This window comes from Schistocerca cancellata, chromosome 3, assembly GCF_023864275.1.
Source record: "Schistocerca cancellata isolate TAMUIC-IGC-003103 chromosome 3, iqSchCanc2.1, whole genome shotgun sequence".
Lineage (NCBI taxonomy): Eukaryota > Metazoa > Arthropoda > Insecta > Orthoptera > Acrididae > Schistocerca > Schistocerca cancellata.
Window position 1 is genome coordinate 77,222,576 of NC_064628.1, and position 21,896 is coordinate 77,244,471.

The window sequence follows — 21,896 nt, forward strand, 5'->3', positions numbered from 1 at the left end:
TTATCCTGCTGGAAGATGCCATGCCATCGCTGTTCGGGATGACATCAAGCATAAGGGGTTACAGAGGGTCCCCAATAATCTTCACGTAGTCCACAAGTGTCATGGTGCCTTCGATTACTACCGGAGGTCCCATGCAAGGCCAGGTGAACGTCTCCCACAACATAATACTGCTCCCATAGGCCTGCGTCCGTGGCGCGCTGCATGTCTCGGTCAGCTGTGCTTCTAGATGACAGAGTACTTGGACACGACCAAAAACCTGGTTTCAAAATAAACAGGAATCATCCGAGCAGGCAACACAATCTCACTTATCCGCCGTCCAACTTCGATGACCCCTTGCCCACTGTAATTATAATTGACGATGTTGTTGGATCAACATGGGAACACGTAGGAATCCTTTGCTGTGGAACACCATATTCAACACTGTGCCCTGAACGGCGTGCTCCAAAACACCTGTACCTGCGCCAGCACTGTACTCCGTCGTCATATCGGCCACAGATCGACGCCTACTTTGCTTTAGAGAGCAGGTAAGCCTCCAATCCGTAGGTTCTGTGATGGAGTATGCACGTCCAACTTCTTATCGCCTACTCGTGGTTTCAGCACTCTTCAACAACTGTCCAAGGACGCTCACGACAGTAGCACGCGAACAACCGACCAGCTTCGCCATTTCCGAGATATTTGCTCTGAGGCACTGGGCCACAACAATCTGGCTTTTGTCAAAATCGCTTAGGTCGGCGGATTTCTGCATGTGCGCCGCTTGATCGTCGCTAGAATGGTTCCCCATTCGCCTCTGTCCCGCTCATATACTTCTCCAACTCGTCACGTGCCCTCAGCGCCTCCAGGCACCATACAACCTTGCAGTGAGCAGTGGTCATAATATTTTGGTATATCAGTGTGTTGTGTTGTTGTCTTCAGTCCAGAGACTGGTTTGATGCAGCTCTCCATGCTACTCTATCCTGTGCAAGATACTTCATCTCCCAGTACCTAGTGCAACCTACATCCTTCTGAATCTGCTTAGTGTATTCATCTCTTGATCTCCCTCTACGATTTTTACCCTCCACGCTGCACTCCAATACCAAATTGGCGATCCCTTGATGCCTCAGAACATGTCCTACCAACCGATCCCTTCTTCTAGACAAGTTGTGCAACAAATTTCTCTTCTCCCCAATTCTGTTCAATACCTCCTCATTAGTTATGTGATCTATCCATCTAATCTTCAGCATTCTTCTGTAGCACCACATTTCGAAAGTTTCTATTCTCTTCTTGTCCAAACTATTTATCGTCCATGTTTCACTTCCATACATGGCCACACTCCATACAAATACTTTTAGGAATGTCTTCCTGACACATCTATACTCGATGTTAAGAAATTTCTCTTCCTCAGAAACGCTTTCCTTGCCATAGCCAGTCTACATTTTATATCCTCTCTACTTCAACCATCATCAGTTATTTTGCTCCCCAAATAGCAAAACTCATTTACTACTTTAAGTGTCTCATTACCTAATCTAATTCCCTCAGCATCACCCAACTTTATTGGACTACATTCCATTATCCTCGTTTTGCTTTTGTTGATGTTCATCTTATATCCTCCTTTCTAGGCACTGTCCGCTCCGTTCAACTGCTCTTCCAGGTCCTTTGCTGTCTCTGACAGAATTACAATGTCATCGGCGAACCTCAAAGTTTTTATTTCTTCTCCATGTATCTATATCAGTGTACAAGACATAAATAATTAAGACGGAATTACATAGTTCCTTTCATAACACGAATAACAAAATTAGACGTTTGCATTTCCTGGATGGAAATTCGTACAAAGGCACTCTCTGACCTGTTGTGTTATTGCATTTTTCGTACGTTGTCCAGCCTCTGTTCTTCCTAATGGCCACAAAAATGCTCTTCGACATTGATTTTGTTAGAATTTATAGTTCTTGCAGTGAAATTCTCGCTTACTATTCTCGTGTCGCTCTTTTTAGCTCACATACGGCCCCAAAGTGCCTCGCATTGCACCAAACACGCCTAGCAAGTATTTCCCAAACATTTCCCATTGGATTCAAAAATGGGCTACGTGCAGACCAGGGCAAGACATCGATATTTCTATCCGCAAACCACTTTCTGGTTGTAGCACAAACATGCGTGGATGTGTTGTTGAAACATTAGATTTCCGTCCCCTATGCCCCTATACATTCTAATCCGTTATGTCTCTAGCATCTCAGTGTACATATTAAGAGTTCATTCTAGTATTCAGCCAACCAATGCGTGGTTTATCTTTAGCGTAGAAGGCTGCGAAAATCATAACACTTCCACCATCAAAGTTTCTGCTCATTCTTACCTGCTGATCTGTTCTCAGATCATACGAGTAATACTGGAATCCATCCGGCCCATCCAAATTAAACTCATTTGGTAGAGCAATGGCCCGCTAAAGGCAAAGGTCACGAGTTAGAGTCTCGGTCCGGCACACAGTTTCAAAATGGTTCAAATGGCTCTGAGCACTATGGGACTTAACTTCTTCGATCATTAGCCCCCTAGAACTTAGAACTACTTAAACCTAACTAACCTAAGGACATCACACACATCCATGCCCGAGGTAGGATTGGAACCTGCGATCGTAGCGGCCGCGCGGTTCCAGACTGTAGCGCCTACAACCGCTCGGTCACTTCGGACGGCCACAGTTTTAATCTACCAGGTAGTTTCGTATCAGCGCAGACTCCGCTGCAGAGTGAAAATCTCATTCTGAAATAACAGTCAGTTTGATCTTAGAAAGAGGATGGTATCAGACAGTTCTAACGTTGTGCTTAACCAACATCTAGTCATACATCTGCGTGACTCCTCTGTGGCTCCCCCTTAAGTTTCTGGCAGAAGACTGATATATTTTGCCGTTGCTCTTCGATGAATGCACTTCTGACATTATCTGTACTCACGTAACAAAAGTCATGGGATACCTCCTAGTACCATGTCGGACCTTCTTTTGCCCGGCGTCGTGCTGAAACTCGGACGTGGCATGGACTCAAGAAGTCGTTGGATGTCCACTGCAGAAGTATGGTAAACCGAATAACTGTGGAATTTCTCTTGTCAGACGGAAGTAACACAAGATCTTCACCTTTCCTCAATGCACGGAGCCTCTCTCTCTCTCTCTCTCTCTCTCTCTCTCTCTCTCTCTCTCTGCTACGCTGACGTTAGACTAGAGAGTCTTGGCTGCTAAAATACGACTGGTGATAAGTGTTACCTTGTAGGCGATGCGTGGTGAGAGATGCCGCAACACCTGTTTCACTCCATTAATGAAATCCACAGACGTAGTGTATGGTGTGGGAGCTGGCGAAATTTCTGCGTTTCTACATTTGCAACAGAGGGCGTTCATTTGCATGAAGTCGCAGCACTCCTTGTTGCAGTTTTCATTCCACAGAGGTGGTGTTCAACAGACATGCTGCCCTGCCCCATAGACATTCTTAATTCTCCCATGGATGTCTACCGTTCAACTCTAAACGAAAAGCACGCTGGAAAACGGACACTTTATTCTTTCAATGCAATCTCTGATTTTTCTTATATTATCACAACGATCGTTTCTTCCAATGTAGTTGGGCGTCATCAAAACATTTTCGCATTCGGAGGAAAAACTTGGCCATTGAAACTTCATGGAATCATATTACCGCAACGAAAAACACCTTTGTTTTAATGATTGCCATCCAACACGCGCATCATATCTGTGACTCTCTCTGTCTAATTTCTCGATACTACAAAACTACCTGTCCTTCTATGAACTTCTTCGATATCCTCTATCAGTCCTATCTGGTAATAAGATCTTAACGCAGTGCAATACTGCAGAAGCGGACTGACAAACGTAGCGTAGGCAACGTAGCGTAGGATACCAATGCCAACATTTGCATCTATGGACTTCCAGACCTTTTGGTCAGCAACATTAATTCGTATTTTGTTGAGCAACTCCCCGTAGCACACGGATAAATAGTTCTTTCTACATCTACATCTACATCCATACTCCGCAGTCCACCTGACGGTGTGTGGCGGACGGGTACTTTGAGTACGTCTATCGGTTCTCCCTTCTATTCCAGTTTCGTATTGTTCGTGGAAAGAAGGATTGTCGGTATGCTTCTGTGTGGGCTCTAATCTCTCTGATTTTATCCTCATGGTCTCCTCGCGATATATACGTAGGAGGGAGCAATATACTGCTTGACTCCTCGGTGAAGGTATGTTCTCGAAACTTCAACAAAAGCCCGTACCGAGCTACTGAGCTTCTCTCCTGCAAAGTTTTCCACTGGAGTTTATCTATCATCTCCGTAACGCTTTCGTGATTACTAAATGATCCTGTAACGAAGCGCCGGCCGGAGTGGCCGAGTGGTTCTAGGCGCTTCAGTCCGGAACCGCGCGACCGCTACGGTCGCAGGTTCGAATTCTGCCTCGGGCATGGATGTGTGTGATGTCCTTAGGTTAGTTAGGTTTAAGTAGTTCTAAGTTCTAGGGGACTGATGACCTCAGATGTTAAGTCCCATAGTGCTCAGAACCATTTGAACCTTTTTTTTTACCGAAGCACGCTGCGCTCCGTTGGATCTTTTCTATCTTTTCTACCAACCCTATCCGATACGGATCCCACACTGGTGCGCAATATTCAAGCAGTGGGCGAACAAGTGTACTGTAACCTACTTTCATTGTTTTCGGTTTGCATTTCCTTAGGATTCTTCCAATGAATCTCAGTCTGGCATCTGCTTTAGAGACGATAAACTTTATATTATCATTCCATTTTAAATCACTCCTAATGCCTACTCCCAGATAATTTATGGAATTAACTGCTTGCAGTTGCTGACCTGCTATATTGTAGCTAAATGATAAGGGATCTATCTTTCTATGTATTCGCAGCACATTACACTTGTCTACATTGAGATTCAATTGCCATTCCCTGCACCATGCGTCAATTCGTTGCAGATCCTCCTGCATTTTAGTAAAATTTTCCATTGTTACAACCTCTCGATATACAACAGCATCATCCGCAAAAAGCCTCAGTGAACTTCCGTTGTTATCCACAAGGTCATTTATGTATATTGTGAATAGCAACGATCCTACGACACTCCCCTGCGACCACCTGAAATCACTCTTACTTCGGAAGACTTCTTTCCATTCAGAATGATATGCTGCGTTCTGTTGTCTAGGAACTCTGCAATCCAATCACACAATTTGTCTGATAGTCCATATGCTCTTACTTTGTTCATTAAACGACTGTGGGGAACTGTATCAAACGCCTTGCGTAAGTCAAGAAACACGGCATCTTCCTGGGAACCCGTGTCTATGGCCCTCTGAGTCTCGTGGACGAATAGCGCGAGCTGGGTTTCACACGATCATCTTTTTCGAAGCCCATGCTGATTCCTACAGAGTAGATTTCTAGTCTCCAGAAAAGTCATTATACTCGAACATAATACGTGTTCCAAAATTCTACTGAAAATGCTTTCTCAATGAAAATTCAGCTGGAACTGGACTTATTGTATACTTCTCCAAGAACTGCTCAAGCGTGGATTTTTCAGCTTCTCCATTGGGATGTTGCAAAACACCATTATTTCATACAAGTCCTTGAAGAATGATTGCATTGTTGAAGACGGACCTGCCTACTCAAATAACAGTGTTTATCTGCTGACATTTTCAGCACTTCTCTTCCCACAGCTGCTGTATCTGGCAGTATCACAGTATTGTTGCAGATTAAAGCGCTTTTTTGCGCTAACTTTAACCCTGTGGTGCACGCGCCTACTCTAGTGGACAGCTCTTAATGTCGCTTCTTATCAATCTGTCCTGCGGCTGCGCTCATTGGGAGTGTCCACTGGAGTTGGCAGCGTGCATTTGCCGTTTCAGAACTGATTCGAAACGCCAAAGAAGCGACGTTACGGGCAGTCGATTACAGTGGACGTGTGCACCACAACGTTAACTTTATATACACTACTGGCCATGAAAATTGCTACACCACGAAGATGACGTGCTACAGACGAGAATTTTAACGGACAGGAAGAACATGCTGTGATATGCAAATCATTAGCTTTTCAGAGCATTCACACAAGGTTGGCGCCGGTGGCGACACCTACAACGTGCTGACATGAGGAAAGTTTACAACCGATTTCTCATACACGAACAGCAGTTGACCGGCGTTGTCTGGTGAAACGTTGTTGTGATGCCTCATGTAAGGAGGAGAAATACGTACCATCACGTTTCCGACTTTGATAAAGGTCGAATTGTATTGCAGGTTATCGTATCGCGACATTGCTGCTCGCGTTGGTCGAGATCCAATGACTGTTAGCAGAATATGGAATCGGTGGTTTCTGGAGTGTAATACGGAACGCCGTGCTGGATCCCAACGGCCTGGTTATCACTAGCAGTCGAGATGACAGGCATCTTATCCGCATGGATGTAACGGATCGTGCAGCCACGTCTCGATCCCTGAGTCAACAGATGGGGACGTCTGCAAGACAACAACCATCTGCACAAACAGTTCGACGACGTTTGCAGCGGCATGGACTATCAGCTGGGGGACCATGGCTGCGGTTACCCTTCACGCTGCATCACAGACAGGAGCGCCTGCGATGGTGTACTCAACGACGAACCTGGGTGCACGAATGACAAAACGTCATTTTTTAGGATGAATCCAGGTTCTGCTTACAGCATCATGACGGTCGCATCCGTGTTTGGCGACATCGCGGTGAACGCACATTGGAAGCGTGTATTCGTCATCGTCATACTGGCGTATCACCATCCAAGCTCTGTTTGGCTCAATGCCCAGGCGTATCAAGGCCGTTATTACGGCCAGAGGTGGTTGTTCTGGGTTTCTCAGAATCTGTGCACCCAAATGGCCTGAAAATGTAATCATATGTCAGTTCTAGTAAAATACATTTGTCCAATGAAGACCCGTTTATCATCTGCATTTCTTATTGGTGTGGCAAGTTACATGGCCAGTAGTGTAGTTTAGAAAATAAAATTTCGTCGTCGGTGCCGAAGAATTTCTCTCTAAAATCACAAAAGTACTCGCAGTTTCATGCTGTTGGAGCGCTTTCGGCACGTTGCACCAGACTGAATAGTGCGATGTTTATTACATCGACTTGCCTTCGTTGGCTTCGAGAGCGTTTTGTCGACCCCGTGCCACAATTCCTTCCGTCACTATAATTCCGTATTTGCGGGCTCATGTTGCTATTTGCCCTTGCTATTCTCCCTACCTGAAGAGTGTGTTTTTAGAATTTTGGTGATTATTTTTTAAGCTGCCTTTACAGTGGAGAGGAAACATGTAATTTAATGTGTTGTAAATAACAGAAAACCTTTTAAGATGCCATCAATAGTTTATTGAAGATTTATGTACAGGTCAGGAGGGGTGCGAAGCTATCTTAGAAAGCTTCAGCCCAGAAGGGCAGCCTTGGCCCTGAGGTGAGCGATGGCTTCGGCAGGCAGCGCCTCACTGGCCAGCACCACGGGCGAGCGGGCAGCGTACGTCAGAGGCTCGGCGGCCACCGTCTGGTAGGCGAAGGACCTGGCGGGCGACACGGACACCACGCCGGGGGCGGAGTAGGCGACGGCGGGGGCGGAGTAGGCGATGGCGGGGGCGGAGTATGCAATGGCGGGGGCAGCCACGGCGTAGGAAGCGGGGGCGGACACGGCGACGGCGGCCGGCTCGGGCACCTCGGGGGCGGCGGCGGCGCGGGCGGCGGCTTCAGCCACGGCGGTGGCGTGGGCGGCCTTGGCCTCGGCGACCTCGGGGGTGTCTTCGACGGGCTTGGGGGCCTCGAGGGCGGGGGCCTCGGGGGCGGCGGGGGCCACGGGCAGGTTGGTGGCGGACACGCGGAAGCCGTTCACGGCGTCGGCCGTGTAGCGCGCGCTCTGGACGACGCCGTTGCCGTCCACGTAGGAGTAGCCGCCGGCGACGGAGCCGTCGATGCCGCGCACCTCAGACTTGGCGGAGATGCCGTCGTGGTAGCCGTAGTTGTACTGGCCGAGCTCGTCCTGGGCGTGGTACTGCGACGAGATGGAGACGGGCGCGACGACGGCGGCGGGGGCGGCTGCGGTGTAGGAGATGGCAGCGGGGGCGGCGGCGGTGTAGGAGATGGCTGCGGGGGCGGCGGCGGCGTAGGAGATGGCTGCGGGGGCGGCGGCGCTATAGGAGATGGCTGCGGGGGCGGCAGAGATGTGCGTCACGCCAGCCAGCCCTCCGTGCAGGTAGCCAGGCCTGGCAGCGGCTGTCGCCAGAAGGGCGCCGATGACAACCTGCAGGCAGGAGAAACAAATTCATAACAGTGCTAGTAACTCATGACAGTATTAATAAGATTCTGAGTCCAGAATGGGATTTTCACTCTGCAGCGGAGTGTGCGCTGATATGAAACTTCCTGGCAGATTAAAACTGTGTGCCGGACCGACACTCGAACTCGGGACCTTTGCCTTTCGCGGGCAAGTGCTCTGCCAACTGAGCTACTCAAGCACGACTAACGCCCCCTCCTCACAGCTTTACTTCTGGTAGTACCTCGTCTCCTACCTTCCAAACTTTACAGAAGCTCTCCTGCGAACCTACCGGCAGAAGTAAAGCTGTGAGGACGGAGCGTGAGTCGTGCTTGGGTAAATCATTTGGCAGAGCACTTGCCGGCGAATACAAAGGTTCCGAGTTCGAGTCTCGGTCCGGCACACAGCTTTAATCTGCCAAGCAGTTTCAAGATTTTGAGTGTTTCTCCGTCACTACGTGCTAAGAATTGAAGTGTAAACTCGTTTGCAATGAAAGTTCCCTATACAAGATTTAACAATAGCGCGTTTTACTTGCTTCGTATTAAAATCCAACTACTACGTGAATTTAAATTTTGCTGACATCTCGTACATCTATACTCGCCCCTTTCCTGGATGCGAAGCACAAATGAGAAATGTAGTTTAGAAACGTAAATATTGAAAACGTTTAGATACTGAAAGAAATTGCGGTGAGAATTGCAAGGAATTGAAGCGCTTCAGTTCTATATTTAATAAAAAATCTGTTGAGGTACCGAATGAACAAGGGACGAAATACCATATAGTAACTCAGTGGCATAATTTGGAGCCGATAGCTGATAAAACATATCTGGAATGGACGTCATAATGGTGTTCAGGAGATTGTAGTAGCAGCTCAGAAGTTTGGGGAGTCAACAGAAGAGAAAAAAGTTAATAAAATGCTGGGTACAGGTGTGATGAAATGTGCAGAGTGCGCTTTTAGAACGTACATTAAGTAAAAGGGAAAATATCAGGACTGACGATCATACCATACACAGGCCAGAATGAAGTAAAATGTTTCCAAACTCTCCTCTAGAAAAAAATATTTAAAAAATGGGAAGAATATGATCACCAAGAACTGTTTATGGACAACCATTGTAAGATACCGAAGGAGGGCCATACACATTACAGACTGTCATTGATGTATTTTGCAGATAATAAAGCTAAATAAAAAATACAGAGTTTTATAATACCGCAATGGTGTTTTAAGCATTCAGACTTCTTCCATTTTTAACGTGCTATAAACCCGCCACACGTGCGTATTCGCTACGGTCACAGGTTCGAATCCTGCCTCGGGCATGGATGTTTGTGATGTCCTTAGGTTAGTTAGGTTTAAGTAGTTCTAAGTTCTAAGGGACTGATGACCTCAGCTTCTAAGTCCCATAGTGCTCAGAGCCTTTTGAACCATTTGAACACTTGCGTATTGTTTGATGTATTACTAGTCCATTCAGATGTGAAACAGTAATGTAAAATAGAGAAATCAACCCCTTAACCAGCACACTGTGCCACGCCCTATCTGGCCGCCGCCTCGCAGCCGACGCTTGCCTCATCTTACGTCGCAGCTACCGTCCTTGGGCCTAAGGCGTCGCGCAACCTCAAATTGACCACCGGGCCGTACGCATTAATCTGAGGCCGGCAGCTTCTCTAGAACTGGTCCACATACTTGCGTATTCCACATACATTGTGGCCTTATGAACATAAACATAAAGGTGAAGGTAACAACCTGAGTTTTACACGCCGGACATACTATTTGGTGGGTACTTCGTCTCAGAGTGCCTTCTATTTAATTGAAACAGGGCTTAAAATGTGCAAGTGGTTAGGTGGAGATGATACGTGCCGTGGGAAAGAGTATTACTCGCATCTGACTTTAGTCAATATTCATGCAGGCGCCGGTACGTTCGTGTGAGTATTTCAATTGACTGGCTGTTTAGCAAAGTCACAATTAGTTGCAACGGCCAGATCGTAAGAGATTAAATCCTAGCTTGTTGTCCGTGAACTAGAGACTGTCACAGGAACAATGACCAGCTGTTAAAGATAGAATCAAAACTATATGCAATTATTCGTGACATAAATCCCTGAAATAATTAATGCTATCCGCCATAGGCGATAAACAGACGGTATGGATGGATACTATAAACTACATAAAATTCTCGGTGTAGCTCACCAGAAACAGCACTCTTTTTTTAGTATCACAATTAGCCAGACATTATGATTTTTATTAAACTTTACATACTTTTCGAAATCCTTGTGAAAAAGAAAAAAAAGAGAAAACCGTTTTACAATCTCTATCTGGAAGGCACACTGAGTACCGACTGATGAAACGCCAGTAACCCTGATTCTTTTCATCAAATAGCATCCAATATCTGTCTACATGAAACTTTGAGAGAAACTCCTACGTTATTTCCCATAAATTTCTGTAGACTGGAAGCTAGAGGGGATTACAGCTGATTATTTCCGTGAATTTCGTATGAAATTACGGCTGATACAAGGTTACTTCTCACAGGGACTGTTCATAGGAGCTACAAATCTTTCATTCAATTCGTTCTTGGAAGTAGCTCGCCTACTGAGAGCCTCGCCAAGTCCGTATGACTGAAGACTCCTAAAAGTTGGATAGGTCTGTTTCATCGCCATGAGACAATTACAGATGCTAGAATATTCTACTGGAAAGAAACGAAGGAAAGTTAAGGTTCGCCATAGGTGACGTCTACATCTATGACTGCAATATAGAGGCCCTCAATCTATTTCCGACAGTACTGGAGACTTTTCCTATACCTGTGGGTCCATGCAGTGCGCTGAAGACAACTAAAGAGCTAAATGAAGGAAAATCAGCGGTTCCGGTTTTGAAATACGATATTATCAGCTAGAAGAAGCGTGTGCTGATCGCATGCTCGTCAGATAACGCTTTCTGACGCCTTAGGTAGACTATCAAGCAATGGTTGGTCGCTAAAAATAGTGTGAACGTAACATCTACATCTACATTCATAACGTGTAAACCACTTAGAAATGAATGGTACCAATGGTACCCCATATTAAAATCTCATCCGTTCGCGTATGGAGTGCGGTAAGAATGAATGATTACATGCCTCTGCGCTTCCTGTAATTAGTCTAACCTTGTCGTCGCGTTCGCTACGGGAGCGACGCATAAGGGGATGTGGTGATATATCCCTAGATTCCTCTCTTAATACTAGTTTTTGAAATGTTGCTAGTAGGCTTTTCTCTGGGTAGGTTAGATTTTCCAGCACCCTTTTTTGTAAGTTCTCAATATTTCCTGTTGCATCTATTTGATAAGGGTCCCACACACTTAAGCGCGATTCCACGATGGGTTACACGAGTTTAACATAAGCAGTCTTCTCTGTAGTCTGCACTTCCTCAGTCTCGTTTCATTCTAAACAACCTCCCTTCCTACGACGGAGCCCATGTGATTCTATTTCATGTCCATAAAAACCACTACACCACTATATTTGTATGAGTTGCAGATCCCAATTTGCAGCCATAGGATACTCTTTTACGCATTTTGAGCAGTTGTCAGTTTTGAATTTCTGAAAATTAAATGTAAGTTGCGAATCTACCTACCACTTTCAAATCTTATCGGGTCTGAGAGAACATCTGTACAACTTTTTTTGCAGACAGTAGTTCAAGACAGATAATGTATCACCCGCTTTTTTGGGTTAGTTTTAAGTATGCCAACCAGGATGTCAATATGCAACTTGAAGAGTAAGGGTCCCAACAATTATCCTGGGGCACTCTAGAATTTACTTCTACATTTGTTGACAACGTGCCCTCCAAGAAAACATTGATCATCCACACTATCAAGAAATCCTGAATGCGGTTACAAATTACGATGGAAACCCAGTACGATAGCACTTTTTCCTATAAGCGTTGGTGCCGTACTAAGTCAAATGCTCTTCGGAAGTCAAGAGATACCACATCTATCACGAGTTGGGTTCCGCATTACCGATATTTTCGGAATCTTTGCTGGTTGGCGCAGATCAGGATCGCAGAGTCACTATAACATACCGCTTGTTACGATCCATGTGATAGACGTGTAAGACTTGTATCTGAACCCACGTACATAGTCACAAGTCACCGTACGATGCATGGCGGAGGGTACCATGTACCACTACTAGTCTTTCCTTTCCTGTTCCACTCGCAAATGGAGCTAGGGAAGAGAGATTATCTGAACGCATCCGTACGAGAAATAATTTCTTTTATCTTGTCTTCGCGGGTTTTCATACGGCTGGGAGAGCGGTGTGCTGACCACGTGCCCCTCCATATCCGCGCCGGCCGGAGTGGCCAAGCGGTTCTAGGCGCTGCAGTCTGGAACCGCGCGACCGCTACGGTCGCAGGTTCGAATCCTGCCTCGGGCATGGATGTGTGTGATGTCCTTAGGTTAGTTAGGTTTAAGTAGTTCTAAGTTCTAGGGGACTGATGACCACAGCAGTTAAGTCCCATAGTGCTCAGAGCCATTTTTTGAACCACCATATCCGCATCCAGTGACGCCTATGGGCTGAGGATGACCGGCGGCAGGTGGGTACCGTTGGGCTTTCATGGCCTTTTCGGGAGGACTTTTCGCGGTCTTTACGCGTAGCGTACGCCAGAGGACGTAGAATCGTTCTGCAGTCAGCTGCAAATACTGAGTCTCTAAATTTCAGGAAAATAGCTTGTCTCCACTCCATGGATCCCCACTTCAGCTCTCAAAGCGTCGGAGTAATATTTGTATGTTCATCGAACCTACCGGTATGATATCTAGCAGCATGTCTCTAAATTTCCTCGATGTGTTCCTTTCATTCAACATGGTGGCTATTCAAACCACGTAAGCACTACTCAAGAATACATCGCACTAGTCTTCCGTAAACAGTCTTCTTTATAGATGAGCTACACTTTCCCAAAACGACCCCAACAAACCGAAATGGAACATTCGCCTTCCCTGCCACATTCCTCACGTGCTCGTTCCATTCCATATCGCACTGCAACGTTACTTCTAATATTTAATCGTCGTGACATAAGCAGCACAGCACTAATACGGCATTCGAATATTACAGTACTGTTTTTGCTACTACTCTCACTAGCTTATGTTTATACAGTGAGAGCAAGCTGCCATTCATTATACCAAACAGAATTCTACGTAAGACGTCCTGTATCCTTCTACATTCACTTTCCCGTATACTACAGCGTCATCAGCGACCAGCCGCAGATTGCTGCTCACCCTATCCATCATATCATTTAAATGTAGAGAGAATGAAAGCGGTCCTATCAGACTTCCGTGGAACACTCCTGACGATATCTTTATCTCCGGTGAACACTCGCCGTCGAGGGCAACGTACTGAGTTCTATTACTTAAGAAGCGTCCGAGCTAGTCATGTAGTCCGTGTGCTCGGACGTTCGTTAGCGGTGTGCAGTGGGACGACGTGTCAAACCGTTTTGGGAAATATAACAGTATGGAATTTGCCTGTTGCCCTTCATCGCAAGATATCACATGAGAAAAAACCGTGTTCCGGTAAACTCGCATAGGGTGTGGTATGGACCAAACTACGGTCCACGAGAGGAGTCCCTCGACTAAGCGAGATCGAGGCTGGTACTTACGAGGAACCTCATGACTGGATGCGCTGCTGGTGGTGTGTGGCCGGCACTCGCAGAAGACCTGTGGCTTGCAGATGCGCGCCGCGCCCTTATATACGGACGCGCCTCTGCCGGCGGCCTTGCCACGCCCTGGCGGCCCGGCCGGCTCTGGCCCGGTCCAACTCGTCCTCTGGCGGCCTCGCCGTCCCCCCTGGAGACATCATCCCGAGAGTCGCGACGCTGCAGAGGACGAGGCGCTGCCCCCGCGCGCCGCAGTCGGGTCCCGGCGGGCAGACCAGCCGGTACGGTTCCGTACGTACAAGCCAGCACCTTATTCCATTCACTCATCACATAGAGCAAGCCTCAAACAGTAATACGTCTTAGCCTCTTGGTGTTTTTTGTGATCTTTCCAAAGCATTTGACAGTGTAAATCATGTTGCTCCCTTAGAAAAACTTTAGTTTTATGGAAGTTCTAACAATACCATCACTTGCAAAGTAGGTTAGGAATCAGATTAATAATGTTGCTCACGCAGCATATGTTCGATTTATCGGGCAACAACAAAGTTATTGACTGTGGATGGTATCGTCAGACTGAAAATAATGAAGTCACTGTAAAAAAGTCATTAATTTTAGCACTTATCTTGAATGGATTCCCACGTAGATTTCGTCGAAGTTGTTATGGCTCATCTTGTTGATTCTAGGGTGATTCCACTTTGACTGCTAGAAGGTCCAGATCTGTATTTTAGCAATATTTGTAGACCTACCAAGTGCGTTTTTCAGGAAATTCTTAATGATCAAACAATCCCAGATCAGAACAATGGTATGGTAGAAATAATTTTTGACTTGGTGTTCACGATCCACATTTTTGTTAAACTTCTAGTAAATTCACATATACTTCTTCTTAATTGTCACATCATCAAGAAAACAGTTTCGTATCAATCTTCATATATTTAATTTCCACTTTAACCAAACACAAGACTTGACTGTTCTTTTACAAAGCGAAAATAACAACTTAACTTCTGCAAAGTGAAACAAAGACTTCTCTATGCGCATTCGCGCCAAAACGGTTACAAGTAAGGCAAAGATTACGACAGTCTCACAGAAATGAATACACACAAGAACCATATCACTGTAATATATCGATACATCGGAGAACCTATACATAAACCAAATGTGAATATTGTCACAAAAATACGTCTCTTACTTCGCAGAAAAGTAGTACGATATTACTGGTATCGAGAATTGGGGTTGGAGTGCCGTAATGGTCACGTAAATAAAGAACCATTACAAAGTGATGGCTTTATGCACAGTCAATTTGAATCATACTTAACGAACAGGCTGTGCTGAATGATTCAGAGGATGTCAGGACGGTAGAGAATTCTAGGTACCGCAAAAAAGAAAAAAAAGGTAAAAATTATCACATATAGAGTCCCACTGGGTTCAGTTTTGGGTCCACCCCTATTTCTTACATATGTGAATCACCTTGCACTCAACACTGAACCAGCAAAATTGGTGCTTTTTACAGACGATACTAGTGTTACAATGAATCCCATTGAAGACAAAGCATCTGAATAGTTGGTAAATGATATTTTTAAAATAATTATTAAATAGTCTCTGAAAATGGGCTTCAAATTTTGAAGAAACACACTACAGTGCCGTACAACAAAGAGAGTCACACTAACAACTGATGTATCACATGAGTGGGAGTCAGTATATGGAATGAAATGCTCAAGATTTTTGGGTGTACATATTGATGAAAACTTGAACTGGAAGATGAATATTTCTGAGCTTCTCCAACAAGTTCATCTGCTTTTGCTCTTCGTATAATTGGTAATCTTGGAAACACATGTAACAATCTCCTAGTGTATTTCCACTCAATAACGTCCTACAGAATAATTTTCTGGGGTAAATAATATGTGGTGTTCACCCACGGATGTCATGTAGGTAGTTCTTCAAGGAGCTAGGCATTTTAACTGCTCTGTCACAATATGCACATTCTTTAATGAAATTCGTCATAAATAATGCAGCACAATTTGAGAAGAACAGTGTGGTCCATGCCTACAACACTAGAGGGAAAAATTACCTGTATGACCCATTGTTAAAGCTGTCAGTGGGTGAAAAAGAAGTTCAGTATGCAGTAACAAAAAATTTTGATCATTTTTCCAATAACACAAAATGTCTGACAGGTAGCGGAGCAAGTTTTAAATCTAATTGAAAATCATTTCTCCAGGTAAATGCCTATTTCAGTGACGAATTTCTTCTTAAAAACTGGTAACCATTAAAAACATTTAATTGTAGTTGTGTAAGTAGGACAAAAAATAATAATGTGTCCATTAATGTTAACACCAACCATGTGTACATATCTCTGTAAACTGACTCGTTCTACATAATTTCGATAAAAGAATCGTCAAATGATTTAAGTAACATGTAACTAACTAACTGCCCATATTCTTCTTCATGGCGGCACAGTCCTGCTGACCTTCGGCACGTAGTGTGGCTCAGACGTACTCTCGTGAGCCAAAACATTATGACCACTGCTCACAGCGAGATTGAATGCTGCCTGTTGATACTGCGGTCAGTGACACAGTAAGGACAGTACAAGCGGAGGAAAGACGAATAGGCAATCACTCTAGCGATATTATCGGACACAACTGGGGAAGTTCACTGACACAAACGACTTTGGCCAAAGGAAGATTGTTACGGCCCAGCAACCGGGAATAAGCAACTCGCGAACGACGAAGCTGGTCGGCTGTTCGAGTGTTAGTGCCGTTGCCATAAAAGTGGTTAAATGACGTACCTAACACGAGTAGTGGACGAGGGGTCCGACGTCCACGCCTCATCGCAGACCGTGCTCTGTCAAGCAGGATAAGCAGGTATTTGTTGCAGGTATGTCGGCAGAATATAGTGCTGCTGGAAGCACAAGTGTTTCGGAGTACACTGTTCAGCAGACTTTGTCGAACTTGTGGCTCGTCAGTGGATGACCCAACTACGTAGTTAATTACGACTGCAGTGAGTACGGTGTCGTGAAGATTAGATCAGTGGTAGCGTGTCGCCTGGTCTGAAGAATCACATGTTGACTGGTTGGATGAATCATGTATCTTGTTACAGCACGTCGATGATCGTGTCCGGATGCACCAACATCCATGGAAATGGCTGCTTGAACTATGCACCGATTCACGGACGCACGCCGGTGGTCGCATTAATGCAAAGTGTGATAAAAACATGACGAACAATTCTATTGGAAACAAAGTAAAAAGTGTACATTAAATTTGATTCTGTCCCCTTCAAAATACTGTCCTTGGCTAGCTCAGCATTATTCCAACGCTGAATCCACGACTGGAACGATTTATGGAAGGCTTCCTTTGGAAGGGCGTGCAGCTGCTCTGTCGTGGCTCTCTTCAGTGTCAGAAATGGTGTCAAACGGTTTTCCTTTAAGCGTGGTTTTAATTTCTGGATGTAGCCGGAACTCACATGGGATTAACTCTGATGAGTAAGGCGGATGTTTGCAGACGGGAACACTTTTTACGGCCAAAAAGTCGCGAATCAAAAGCTAGGTGTGGCACGGGGTGTTGTCGTGACGAAGAAGCAAGCCATTGGCCCATTTTTCTAGTCTCTTTCTTCGTGCATCGTTTCGCAAACGTTGCAGTAAAACCTTGCAAAATTCTCCGTTTACAGTTGTTCCTTTGGAACTAACTTTGATCACACTATGCCCTTCATATCTAAAGTGAGCATGACTTTGATATTCGATTTTGAATGAGGTGCATCTTTAGGACGAGGAGATTCACTGGGAGCTCTGAAATTTCGTCTCAGTTTCATATCCATAGACCTAAGTTACAATTTTGGACATGAAATCCGGATCTGAATGAAGACGATCCTTCAATTCCGTGCAAACTGACACACGATTTTCCTTCTACTCGTCACTCGAATGTGTGGAAATACATTTTGCACTCATTCGTCTCATTTGCAAATTATCGGTTAAAATGCTTTGCAAGGACCCGTACGAGATGCTAGGTTCTTCGGCACGCTCTCGAATAGATATCCGCTTGTTTCAATGAACAATTTTTGCCACGTTTTCCTCTGTTTTTGAGATTAATGGACGTCCAGAACGTTGTTCGTCTTCCACCCATTCATTTCCACTTTTAAATCGCTGTTACCACTTCTAAACTTCGGAGCTACAGCCTTATCGTCATACGCCAATTTCAACCTTTCGTGAGTTTCTTTGTCACTTTTATACAACTTGAAACAGAACGTAATGTTCACGCTTTGTTCGAAATCCGTGATGCGCTACTGAAACGATAAACATAACACCACTCTAGCGTCTCTGGACACTCACTGACAAGTCGTAAGGTGCTCCAACTTGACGCTGGCCTCTCAACGCATGACTATGTGACAAATTACATCAAATTGTCGTAGCTTCAACATTTGCTGCTAAAATAATTCGCTCACCGCATTTTTTTATCACACTTATGCTTTGGGGGACGTTTACCTGGACTTTCATGATAACTACTTTAGTAATTGAAGATACCATACAACTGTGGGCTACGAGAACTTTATTCCAGACCACTTGCATCCCTTATGCTTGATGTCTTGCACGACGGCCATGGCATGCAGGATAACTGCCCGTTTCACTAGGCCTAAATCGTACTACACTGGTTTGAGGAACATGATAGTGAACGTACGTTGACGTCTCGACTTGCAAATTCCACTGCTCTGAACTCGATGGGACTCATGTAAAACGCTATCTAGAGTGTCAGCTCTATGCCCTCAGACCACCATCCCGGAACTTATGGAAATTGAAAGACCAATGCGTAAACATCTGGTGCTACATACCTCCAGGGTACCAAGGACTTGTCGAACCCATGCCATGCTGTTCTGCATTCCAAATGTGGACCATAAGTGCTGTTTAAGCAGACTGTCAAATTTTTTTTTTGGTTCATCAGTGCTGTGCCATATTACAAATCGTACTCAGTCTCAGTGAGCTTAATTGCAGTTGAATGTTTTCATTTGTTCAAACACATTGTCACGGAATAGCTAAAGGTTAGTCCTCCCACTCGCAGGCCTTTTGAGTACGACTAGGTAATCGATCTAACAGCATGTTTTGTTGTCGATGCTGCTCTTGTGGTCTTGAGTCGTAGTTTCTTGCTGATCTCCATGTAATCTATCCTGTTTAAATCTCCATTTCTGAGTAACTACTGTGACCTACATCCATTTGAACTCTGTTTACTGTAGTCGATACTTGGTTCCCTTCGAGAATATTTATTTCCACATTTCTCTCCATTACCAGATTAGCTATTACTTGACGTATTAGGAAGTGTTCTATCGATATGTGCTTTCTTGTGGGTGGTAGACGACTTTCTTTCTCGACTCGATTCAGTACTACTTTATTCGTTATCCGATTTGCCAGTCTAATCTTCAGTGTTCTTCTTCAGCTGTAGTTTTTCTAATTCGATTGGTATAAAAATACTTTTTGTAAATAATGGAGCTATTTCTTTCCGTGATAGTAAGATCGTACTTGAAACTTCTTACTTCCTCTAACTGAGTATGTGTCCTCAACGTGTTTCTCTTGGAGTATTAGTCCATGGGCTTTGACTGTTAGTCTGATGGCAGTGTCTCGTAAGAGGCTAACGTTAATTCAGTTCTTTGTACTTTTTTTACTCATACACTTCGTTACCCGATTGCCAAAGTTCAGGAGGGACTGTTTTAAATCTAATCGGATACTCAAGCTCTGACTTTTCAGCCAGAGCTCAGAGAAATTTATTAAGGAAATAAATTCCCTAAATGAGTCTACGATCATTATGGTTTTTTTACCAACAGAGCCGAACAGATAGTTTAATAATTGTCATACATCACACAGTTTCACCGTATTGTTATTGCAACTGACAGTGAACTTTATTTTACGAGTTCTAGGTATTGATATGATGATGGCAGTAGCTGAATCGAAATAACAAATGAAAATCTATTAAGAGACGTAGACGGCTTTGTCCGCAAAAGGATCTCACAGAAGGCCAGGGATATACTCAGTTGGGAACACTGGGACGAGATTTTCAGTTATGGATCTGCCTAACTAGAAAGGAAAACCTCTCGAAAATCTTCGTCATACCGGCGGCTAGGAATTATTTAAATTTGTTAAGATACAGCACTATCAAATTCAAAAACCGATGCAGCTGCTGGGTGTGCGTGAATCGTATATTAAAGAGAGTAAACACCGAAGACTTGATTCCACATGTAATGAAGTGTACCTACTTGACAACCACTAGTGTATAGAAAACTTTTGTATTGTTCATTCCTTACCCTGAAGAGTAGGGCGAACTGTTTCACGTCTGGACCGTCGCTGAGATCGCATCTTTTCATCTAAGTGCCAGCGACATTTAGGTACGAGAAGTGGGTGACAACTTGGGAATAACTGGGAGGAGATTACGTTCCAAGATTTATCGTACGCGGGAAATCTCCCCAAAACCTTGGTCAGATTATTAATAATTCGTTTCTGGGGCAATACAGAGCTCTACTAAGCGTATGTACACTGAAGAGCCAAAGAAACTGAACACTTGCCTAATATCGTCTAGGGCCCCGCGAGCACGCAGAAGTGCCGCAACACGACGTGGCATGGACAGAAGTAGTGTTGGAGGGAATTGGCACCATGAATCCTGGAGGGATGTCCATAAATCCGTAAGAGAACGAGGGGGTCGAAACCTCTTGTGAAAATCACGTATCAGGGATCCCATGTCACTCCAGTGGTAAGCACCCAATCATTACAGAGCCTCCACCAGTTTGAACAGTCCCATACTGACGTGCGTGGTCCATGGATTCATGAGGTTGTCTCCATATCCGCACACTTCCATCTGCACGATACAATTTGAAAAGAGGCCCGACCGACCAGGCAACATGTTTCCAGTAATCAACAGTCCAATGTTGACGGGCCCAGATGAGGCCAAAACTTTGTGTCGTGCAGTCATCAAGGGCACATGAGTGGGCCTTAGGATCCGAAAGGCCGGCCGCTGTGGATGAGCGATTCTAGCCGCTTCAGTCCGGAACCGCGCTGCTGCCACGGTCGCAGGTTCGAATCCTGCCTCGGGCATGGATGTGTGTGATGTCCATAGGTTAGTTAGGTTTAAGTAGTTCTGAGTCTAGGGGACTATGACCTCAGATCTTAAGTCCCATAGTGCTTAGAGCCATTTGAACCATTATTGGTTCCAAAAGCCAACATTGATGATGTTTCGTTGAATGGTTCGCACGCTGGCCCAGGATTGAAATCTGATACAGTTTGCTGAAGGTTTGCACTTCCGTCACGTTGAACGATTCTCTTCAGTTGTCATTGGTTCCGTTCTTCCACGGTCTTTTCCCGGCCGCAGCGATGTCGGAGATTTAATGTTTTACCGGATTCCTGATAATCAAGGTACACTCGTGAAATTATTGTACGGGAAACTCCCCACTTCATCGCTACCTCGGAGATGCTGTGTCTCATCGCTCGTGCACCGACTATAACACCACATTCAAACTCACTTAAATCTTGGTGACCTTGTAGCTGCAGTAACCGATCTAACAACTGCGCCAGACATTTGTTGTCTTACATAGGCGTTACAGACTGCCGCGCCGTTTTCTGCCCGTTTACATATCTGTGTATTTGAATACGCATGCCTATACCAGTTTATTTGGAAAATATGTCGATCTTTTTGCTGGTAGTTTCCCACGGTCGCTATAACCAGGTGGCAGCATCCATCGTTCCAGCGTCACACAACGTTATGGCGTCGTGCGTCAGCTACTGTGTATACGTTCAACTGAGAACTGTAACCTCCCTCCTACTAATCGGCATATCCTGCTTGCGATATAAAATGTGGCCGTGGATCGCGTGTATGCCTGATGGATTTTTGCTAATTGGATAAGGCTATATTTCCCGAAGAAGTGATACCGATAAGTAGGAGGAAAGTGTACAGCAGACCCTTCTTATGGAAAGTCTACTAAAAATAAAAAGTAATTAAACCGAACAGGGCTATAATTTGGAAAATGAAAGTTATTTTGTGCATTCACTCACGGCCAACACTGGACAGAAAAGGGATACCACTGATAATGAATCCAAAAGTTACGCTAAT

General features: G+C 44.9%; 1 protein-coding gene across 1 annotated transcript in view; it reads right to left on the reverse strand.

The window, feature by feature from the left end:
- Positions 1 to 7,290: 7,290 nt before the first annotated feature.
- Positions 7,291 to 21,896, reverse strand: part of LOC126176123 (ice-structuring glycoprotein-like) — a 43,516-nt gene continuing 28,910 nt past the window's right edge. The window contains exons 3-4 of the mRNA XM_049923261.1: positions 13,834 to 14,171; positions 7,291 to 8,229 (exon numbers count right to left, since the gene is read on the reverse strand). Of these exons, the coding sequence (XP_049779218.1) occupies positions 7,366 to 8,229; positions 13,834 to 14,171 (1,202 nt within the window). The 3' untranslated portion in view covers positions 7,291 to 7,365. The remainder of the gene's footprint in view (positions 8,230 to 13,833; positions 14,172 to 21,896) is intronic.